This window comes from Alligator sinensis, unplaced genomic scaffold (assembly GCF_000455745.1).
Source record: "Alligator sinensis unplaced genomic scaffold, ASM45574v1 scaffold282_2, whole genome shotgun sequence".
In the NCBI taxonomy this organism is placed as follows: domain Eukaryota; kingdom Metazoa; phylum Chordata; order Crocodylia; family Alligatoridae; genus Alligator; species Alligator sinensis.
In genome coordinates this window covers 2003211-2013134 of record NW_005841879.1, presented here as the reverse complement: position 1 = coordinate 2013134, position 9924 = coordinate 2003211, and the positions used below count along the sequence as shown (strand labels likewise).

General features: G+C 40.5%; 1 protein-coding gene across 1 annotated transcript in view; it reads right to left on the bottom strand.

Moving 5' to 3' along the window:
- PRKCA (protein kinase C alpha) overlaps positions 1-9924 on the bottom strand; it is a 302661-nt gene that overhangs the window by 90779 nt on the left and 201958 nt on the right. The window contains exon 4 of the mRNA XM_025196266.1: positions 8114-8242. Coding sequence (XP_025052051.1) covers positions 8114-8242 — 129 coding nt within the window. The remainder of the gene's footprint in view (positions 1-8113; positions 8243-9924) is intronic.

The following is a 9924-nucleotide window of genomic DNA, read 5'->3' as shown; positions in this document are numbered from 1 at the left end:
TTGGGAGGGAAAAAAAGCCAATAGCTAGCCGCCACGTGTGCCTATATTAAGATCGGCCAATAATGTGGCAGAAATCTCAATACAAATGGCGGGAACTTCTTTGTACCGTGCATCACCATAATGCAAAAGAAATGCACGATGCAAAGAAGGCTACAAAACTGGTGGGAAAAGCTCCTGCATGCGGGTTCCTAATTGCAACAGACTGCTCCACCGTGCAAAAGAGCTGCAATTTAGCGGGAACACAATTTAGCGATGCCGAAGCGCACACAAACAAGAAAAACCACAACTTTGGGTTGTGACAGAAGGTACTCTATAGGGGTGTGCGAAGTGGGCCCTATTTGATTCGGATTCGGCTCAAATCGGGGACAGTGATTCAATTCGTCCCTGATTCGATTTGGCCGAATCAGAATCTGAAGATTTGATGCTGATTCAGAGAATCCGCAATTCAGACAGACGCAGCTTTAAAAGTGTTTTCTATGTACCTTGAGGTAGTAGGTGCAGCTTGTGATCACTGCGATGCTGGGGCAAATAGAGCATCCCACAGGACTGCGGGGGGATGGCCCTCCACATGCTCAGCGGTGAACCCGGAAGCGGACCAGAAGTACTTCTGGTCCACTTCTAGGTGTGCTGGGGAGTGCTCTGGGGGGCCCTCCTGGCTCAGCGATCAGCTGCAGGGGGACCCCGGGTGCCCCCTCTGAAGACTCAGGAGGAGGTAGAAAAAACATTTAAAGCTATGTCTATGTCCAAATCTCTGAATCTTTCCAAATCTCTCCAAATTGATTTGGAGGGTTCCGATTCAATTCAGAAAGATTAAAGGGTCCTCTGATTTGATTCGGATTCAGAGATTTGGCCACCGAATCGGACCAGATTTCCACCAAATCCAATCAGGAATCAAAGCTTCGCAGAGCCCTAGTATTCTAAGCAACATGCAGAGGAGAGCCCCACTGAGGAATGCCATCCACAGATCCTCCCCCACAAAGGCCATCTGTGCGGCAGCCTCCAACGGTTGACTTACTGAAGCAGCAATAGTTGATGGAAAGTCTATCTAGAGTATTTATAGAGTGCTAACTACCGTAACTGCCAGGTGTACATTTAAGAGCACAGATGCCTGGCAGGCAATACAAGCAGACTGCTGGAAGAATCAGAGCTCAGCAGGAGTCAAACTGGCAACCAAAATAGGATGTAGGCTGGGACGGACATTCAGGAATGCTAGATGAAGGAGTTCAAGGTCCAGACAATAGGATTTTTTTTTCTTTAAAATCAGGCAAAGGCTTACTCAGCAGTTGCCAAGCACCCCTTTTTTGTACTTTATGCCTGAAAGTCTCTAATGAAACATTCATCCAACTCTTTTGAGGACTTCAGCAGTGGGATTCTATTTGCCAGCTTTTGGGAAGGGCTTTCTTTCCTAAAGCGTGTGTGTGTGTGTGTGTGTGTGTGTGTGTGTGTGTGTGTGTGTGTGTGTGTGTGTGTGTCAAGGTATACGTTCATTTTAGCATAAAGTAATTCTGGGAGAAGATGGATTGAACATGCAAAAATTTGTTTAAAAAAAAAAGATGCCAATCTCCAGATTTCTAAGCTCCTTAGAAGTGAAATCATGCAAAAATAGAAACTTCATGTCTTGGGTTATTTTGTGAATTATTTGGGGAAAAAAAAAATTTTTTTCTTCTGGTTTGGTAAAAGAATTTGCTTCTGGGGTTCACTTGCCATTTTTGTTTCGAGTCATTTTCAGAAACCTTAAAAATGGAAATAGAAAAGCTAATAAGCCTTCAACCAGAATAGCACAAATAGCCCCACAATAATTATATACATAGTTAGAGTAAAACAGACACTTGCCTTGGCATCTAAAGACCTATTAGCAATAGGATGGAAATGCTTTCATATAAATACAAGCCAGCGGTTCTCAACCTTCTTATACCCAAGGCACCCCTTTGAAAATCCCAGCTCTCAGTTTTAACTCCTTTTTTGAATACAGAAGAATAGCAGAACAATTTTTTTTGTTGCAGAGAACTAAGAAAGACCTCAGAGGGCCAAAATGTTTGTAACACTGTGGATTCCTATTCGAAATCTCTGGGTTTATCTTGTAAATCATGCTTGCACACCTAACAGTTCTAATATTGCATGGCACCCACAGCACCCTTGACTGGATCTCACAGCATGGTGGTTGAGAATCAACAATAGATGCAATGGCATTTGTCAAACATGCTCAAAAAAAATAGTTGGGAAAAATAACTTGAAGTACACTTCCGTGCATGTTCTGCACTGTAAAAATACCTGAAAGTTAACAGAACAGAAAGAATTCTTAACAGCTCTGCTATTAAGAAAGAAACGTTTGGACGCATATCTTGCTGGGATCCTTTGACCCTAGCTGACTTCCTGCCCCTGGGGCAGGGGGCTGGACTCGATGATCTTCCGAGGTCCCTTCCAGCTCTAACGTCTATGCAAGTCTATATTCATAATTTGCAAAAGCACTTTTCAAATAAAAATTATGAATTGGAAATATATATTCTTTTATACTGCCTTGTTCTTTAGCACTTTCTAAATAATCCTTTTCCACTTTTCAAAGATCATGAATTATCATGTGCTTACTGTTTGAACATGCAACGACAGAGTGGACACAGATAGTATTATAAATGAATATGGCCTAACATGACATAACGCTGAAAACATAATCAGATTTTGTTTTAAATTGTATCTTAAAACAAACATCCAAGGGCTCATCTATTAAAGTCGGGTAAGCCAACGAAAGCCACTGTACTTCTGAGTGAGTGTCCACACGGGGGTTTAATGCATTTTAAATTACATGCATTAACTACACAGTTATAGTTGATTCCTCTTAACTTTCCTAAGTACTCCTACATAAATAAGCATCTACAGAGACCAAAGGTTTCAGGCAGGTTTATGAAAGACTCAACTGTTAATAGTTAAGATAACAAGTGAATCCCCAATCTTACCAAAAATCAATCAGGCTCGGTACAGACATTCAGAAAGCCCGAGGTGGAACCGATCTAAGCTATGCAGTTTTCTGGAAGCAGTGTAGTTTAGATCGGTAGCAAACAGACCACACATTTGACCTTTGGTGGGGTGGGGCAAGTCTTAGACTGGGTTCTGCCATTTTTAAAGCAGTTTGTGTGCGCCAAACTTCTGTTCAGTTATGGGAATAATTGGTTTAGGTGCTGAACTTCTGTTCTGTTACAGGTACAGACCAGTTTCCAATCACTTATACTAGTAAAAGTGTAATGTCTGCATCTGACCTAAGAGATTTGTCATCAACTTCAGTGGGGAACAGTTTGCAACCATTTGCTTACTTGTCTATGCAGTGTGCATTTAATGGAACTGCAGAGCAGATTTTTGTTTGAATGATACCTCTTTTAAAAGTTTACCTCCACAGCCATATGTCTCTTGTCTAACAGGCGATCCTGTGCATATTTTCATGGCAGTATCATTGTCAACTGCCAGTGTTCATCTGCTGGTTGGCAATTTTTTTAACTTGCATTTACTTCTATTTTTTTTTTCTAATGTGAATTGGGACTGTGGTTCACTGCATACAGGCAAAGGCACTGGATCTTTTTCAGGTACTTTTCTGTCAGTAAATCTAGACTTTGTTTTCATGAGACCAATAGCAGGGTGGAAAGAGCAACAGGGTGGTGACGTCCCCGTGCCCATTCACAGCTTCTGCTGTAAACAAGTTGCCCCACACAGCTGCAGCTCAAATGGGTCCACATTTTCTTCAACTACAACTTGACAGATTTATTTTAAACCCTTGCTACTTGATGTAAGATTCCACCTGCCAGTTTTCAGAAATCTGGGACGGAGATTATTTGGTCCTGTCATTCTGAATGCATAAAACTGCCAGATTTTTGCACCCACTTCAGAGGTGATAATATCTGTTTCCATATCCTCTTTCCTATTAGTCATCCGTTTCTACTCGCCACTAAAAGAATGCCAAGAATGGAAAAAATAACAAAGAAAGTGTTATTCCTCTGAAGTGCTAAATGAGTGTTAAGATTTCCCTTTAGAAAAAAACAACAAAAACACTTTCTCTTAAAAACCCCGCAAGCCATTTACCAAGGATTTAAATGGAGCGTTATTTCTACAACTTATCCACTGTTACAGGACACTTTTTTTTGCCTCAAATCTATAGAATAAGGGATCTTTGGTTTGTACCGCTAATGAATGTCTGCTGGGGAGCCTTCTTAGGCTCAGTCTGTTTAAAATCATTTTAGCTGGTTCTTCAAAACAGAGTTACATAGGGGCAAAAGAGCGGATGATACAGACTTCGTATTCAGCACAAGTCTAACTCTCACCAAATTACAGTTCATTACACACAGTGAGCATTTTTCTGGCATCTGTAGGAACTTTGTGCATAAATTGTTCATTTTCAGTGAGCAGTTTATGTACTGAAGTAACACCAAAGCCTTCACATAATCTTGTCCATATGCCAACTTAAGTATTAGTCCATTCTAAATATAGCAACACTGCCTGCTCTAAAAATACCTTCTAAATTTGAATTATTTTTTAAAACAGAGGCAATTTTCTAGCACTTATGATAGGGAACAAAAGATGGAACCTCATGCCTTTTCGTAACACACTGCACCCATTCCCAATGAATGGACTGAAGAACAGACAGCACCAACTACAATAGTTTTATATTCTCTAACATTTGGAGCATATATTTAAAATAATACAAAAAGCGAACAGAGGACCTGATAATAGTGGACCTGATTTCTGTACTCAATAGGCATCTTGCTACTTACTTCAAAGCAAGCAGGATCAAGCTTGCAGAATACAGAGAAAATTATGCCATTAGTCTCATACTGGCATGACTGAAACTAAGTTCAAACCCCTTCCTTGTGAAAAGTCGGAAGCTGGAATTAAAGAACCAGTAGTTTCAGATACTGATTTGGGCTGGGAGCCTACAATGTTTCACTACAAAACTATTGGTGTCAATATAATATTCCCTGTACAGTATTTGAAAAGTCTTCAGAAAAACATTAGTCTCCATTATTACAATTCTGTAAGGTGAACCCTGTTATCCTTCTCTTTTATACATTTAGTTCATGTTAAGTAGGAAAATTCATCCGTCAGTATAATACAACCTTTCTGCCTAAAAACCAGAGGTGTGCAAGGCAGGCCCTATTCGATTTGGATTCAGCCCGAATCAGGGACAGTGATTTGATTCATTGACTTGGATCACTGTCCCTGATTTGATTCAGCTGAATCCAAATCTGAAGATTCAATGCTGATTTGGAGAATCAGCGATTCGGCCATACGCACAGCTTTAAATATGTTTTCTACGTACCTTGAAGTAGCATGCACGGCTCGTGATTGCTGCGAAGCTGGGGCACATGGAGCATCCCACAGGAGTGCGGGGCCTCCTGGCTCGGCTGCCAGGAGGGCGCGTAGGGGTGGGGGCCAGCGCGCTCCCCAGTGGACCTGGAAATGGACCAGAACTGCTTCTGGTCCACTTCTGGGTCTCCTGTCAAGCATGCTGGGGAGCCCCCCGTGCTTCTGTGGGATGCTCCATGCACCCCAGCATTGCAGTGTTCATGAGCCTAGAGGTATGTAGACAAACCACTTAAAGCTGCGTCTATGTCTGAATCTCCAAATCTTTCTGAATCTCTCCAAATCCATTTGGAGGGATTAAAGGGTCCTTTGATTCAATTTGAATTTGGAGATTCGGACACCGAATCAGGCTGAATCTCCGCCAGATCAAATCAGGGACCGAAACTTTGCACAGCTGTACTGAAAACCACTTGCTTGAATTCATTCTAATTTAGAAAAGTACTTAAGTAACTTCTTAAGTCCCCTAAAAGAAACTGGATTTAAACACTTTTTTTTAGGTTCTCTGCTGAATCATCTGCAGTGCAGCCTTGAAGTTAGACACCTGCTTAGGTACCTTATTGAATAATGCTCAAGATTAATACAAAGATTCAGTTTCTTCAGTGTTATAATTTTCAATTTAATTCCTCTTGATGGTACAGTTAAAATTAGTATCTGTATTTCTGAAAGGGTGATGTATTCATTGCTTAGTGAAAGAAACATTTCCTAAATGACAGCACCGTGGACAAGTTTTTCCCTCCTACATCAGTGGGAAGCAATTTGCAAAAGTTGGCTGCAATTAACTATCACATAGGTTCTATTCTGATTCACTGTAACTGCACATTATCCTCCCCTTCCTTTCCAACATCTTCTAGGACAAAATGCCTTCTAGACATTTGATAGGAAGATCCTAAGGTGCTGAGTTACAGATATCAAAAAAGATGAAGGACTGTAGTTATGTATGTTTGCCAGGCATCTCAATAGGACTCTAAGAGCCCTCAAAATCCAGATGTACTTAGTGATTTCCTTTATGACATTCATAGAAGGCATGAAAAGAAAATCCAGAATGTGTATAAACTCTGGAAAACTGCCTAGGTGAAGGGAATAATCTTCAGGTCTCCTTCAGAACGCATTTTGTTTTCAGCAGGCTGCAAAACCTGGTATTTAAGCTCGACAACACTGAGACAATGTGACTGAGCTCAGCGCTTGCACAGGATGACAGCAATAACAGATCCTTCACTGTGATTAGAAACCAAAGACAAAAGTAGAAACAACCTCACATGTCTCCTATTCTGCTCTGTTGTGGCTTCACAACTGAAATTAATTTCATATCGTAACACTAGAAAGAGGCGGCCTTGGGGGAGCCCTTCACTTGTGTTTCAAAGGATCACATAGTTCATGTCCTGAAACACTGCCGGTTTTAACTGTATGTCTAGTTTAAGTTTTCTCTACAGGTCCCATCACCTGATGAGGTGCCTTCATCATCTGGCGTGTGTGTAGGGAGGGCGGGGGGTTAGCCCCACGGAAGACGAAAACAGAACAAGCTTCATCACTCTCTTACCCCTGACTTTTACTGTACTTTCTATGTGCTATTACATTTTATTATTTCCTTCATTCTCAAGTGAACACTGAGTCACACGAATGTGTTGTGATACCAGTTTTATTTCTCTGTAGGACAGTTTGAAAAAAAAAAAAAAAAGGAGCACGTTTTTTATCTGTCAGCATATAGATGTATTTGTTTGCTCTGACAATCAGCATTGCCTGTGGGGAACATGAGATTCTCGACCAAGCCACCCTCAACTTCTGCCCTCTAGCTCCTCTAGTCCCTCGGTGTAAATATACGGTACAATGGCACAGGTTCTCCGCAAATAGGAGTGATACTGAATTGTATTGCTATCAAGCACACGCGAGGCACAGGTTAACCAACTTAATCACCGCTAGTTCAAAATCAGAAAAACATATATAAAGATTAAAAAAAATTAAACTGTGCTATACATTTTTGAAAACTAAATTCCATCCTGTGATGCATAAGGAAGTTCCATTAACGTTAACATATATAACATACCTGACTGGAATAATTTATTCCCAAACCTTCAAAATTCAAGTGTTATTTTGGGGGGAATGGGTTAGATCTTAGAGCATTGCTTCAGAATAATCCCAAAGACCAGGTATTGGAAAAGAAAATAAACCAAGTATTACAAATACCTAAGAAAATACTTTCAAGGAAAGAAAAGCAAAACATCTCCAAGAATATGGTTATTGATGTCATATTTTATGTTTTGCCTGGAACAGTCTTTGAGCCCAAATCCAAACTGGATACTGTGGACTATGGATCCCAGCTTTATATCGGATGGAAGAATCCAAGGGATCTCCTCTTGGGTTTTGAGTAACTGCTGGACACCTTTTTCAAGAGCTTAACAATTCAGTTGTAATGCTGTTTACATGGAAAAATGTCTTTTACACAGATTTTAGTTAGTGTGCTTATGTTTTCCTCCAGGGGCAAAGTGTTGCTTTAAACCTTATGCAAATCCATTGTAAATAATTACAATTTGTTTGAATACCAGCTTCTACAACATTTTTAGACTACCATACATATTAGATGAACTGTTGAAGATTAATGGAAGTTTGTCATTGACCATAACGAGCAAGGATATGACCCAAAGTACATAAATAGTTTGAATATAATAGTAAGTATATAACTGACATTACATTATTCTGAAGCACCAAAAAGTTCCCAAACAACCCCCTGTTACTGTTACCAGAAAACCTTTTTCGCTCTTTTTTTTTTATTTACCTGTGACTTGTAGTTTGTCACCAGTGACTTCCGCTTTCAGATAAATCCTTCCTCTTTTCTCCGTGTGATCCATTCCACAGAGACTTGGGACATTTATTACACACTGTTTGTGAACATTCATATCACACGCTGTGGAACAGAAGAGGAAAAGGTTCATAACATTACGACATAAGCACTACATTTACACTAAATACACTTGGCATAATATAACTACATTTACACTAAATACACATGGCAAAAATGGATACGATACATTCCACCTAACCAAAATGGGATGGCTCCCACTAAAAAAACGAAAAAAGGATCAAGCTTCAGTCACCTAGCATACCTTTTAAATGGAACAAATAATATCTACAGGTATCTTTATGACAATTGAAAAATAAAGGACCCACAGAACAAAGATTTGACTTAGAGCATGACGCTGCTACTATTATAAATACAGATAGTGCCTGAAAGTTTGTCCCTGAAATAAAGGAACAGCAAATAATCCCTTTAAAAAAAAATACTGGTTGTGGGAGGACAAGGGGGAGCAGAGGATGAGAAGCTTAAAAGTTGCTAGTATTATGAAGAAGAAACATCAGGATTTGACTATATTCTGGATGTGTGGGGCTTAAAGGAAACCAGACAAAGCTGATACCAATGTCTCCTCTGACGTGAAAGAATACTGGTGCTGGTGCCAGCAGTAATTGAAGGAAGGTGTGGGAAAGGATTTCGGACAGAAAATAAAGATTTCATTATTATTCCAGTTGAACTGAAGAGGAGATGGGTTTTGAAGGCATAACTAGGATTGTAGGGAGAGAAAGTTTCCCTACCAAACTGCTTCCCTCTCCCCACCAAAAGTGCTCTAAAAACATTGCATTAGAGAGATACAAAAAGAACTACGAACGGGGCAGAAAAGGTACAGGAAGACAAAAATTAAAGGGAGCATGATTAACGGTGTCGATTATAGCTAAGACGTCAAGAAGCCGGGACTAGAAGAGAAGGCCTCCTTTGGCTACGGAGAGATCACAAACATAGTTTTGGTGTGAACGAGATGAAAGCCAGGATGGACAGGAGGGGAGATGAAACGGTAGAAGGGGGAAGGAAGTGCATTTGAGGAGTTTGGAGGGTAGGCAGAAAGGAGGTGGAGGAGCAGTAATGGAAGAGCCAGAATAGCAGGACCCCAGAGTATGAATGTGTTGTGAATGCAAACAATACTTAAGCATTTTGAAAGATAATCTGGTTTTTCTCGTCCCTTCTGAATGTTTTTTGAGAGAGAAATTTTACACAATAGGGCCCTGTTACCCATTAATTTTGGGCAGCTCCTGGAGCTCTTAACCCCTGGACTGTCAGCACATTAACACCTTCAAGTGGTTTAAAACACTCATTGTGCAGCTCAAAATTATGCCACTCCAGGGTAGGATTCTCTCTTAATCCGCATAACCCAGCCACTCCCCAGCCACGTACTGCTCAAACTGAAGGTGCGACTGCAAGCTAGCACGAAGCTGACCAACATTTGTGCGGCTCACAGTGTAACATGTAACAAGCCCTAATGGCTGTTGCAGGGCTGAGAATAAAATATAGGGTTTTAGCTTGGGAATCACCCTCCCAAGCCTTAAACATAACCTTCCTCATAAAAGTGCTGTCAAATAGAGTACTTTTGCAGGACCTGAGATAGTTTGCATTAGCACACTTCCATCGCATTTTTCCCACTGGAAGACGTTTGGTCACATTACAACATTTTACTTGGAGTCTTCAATAATGAAATATTCATGTGAAATATACAGGGCTGTAATTGACTGTAAATGAAACAATATTTTCCACACAAGGGA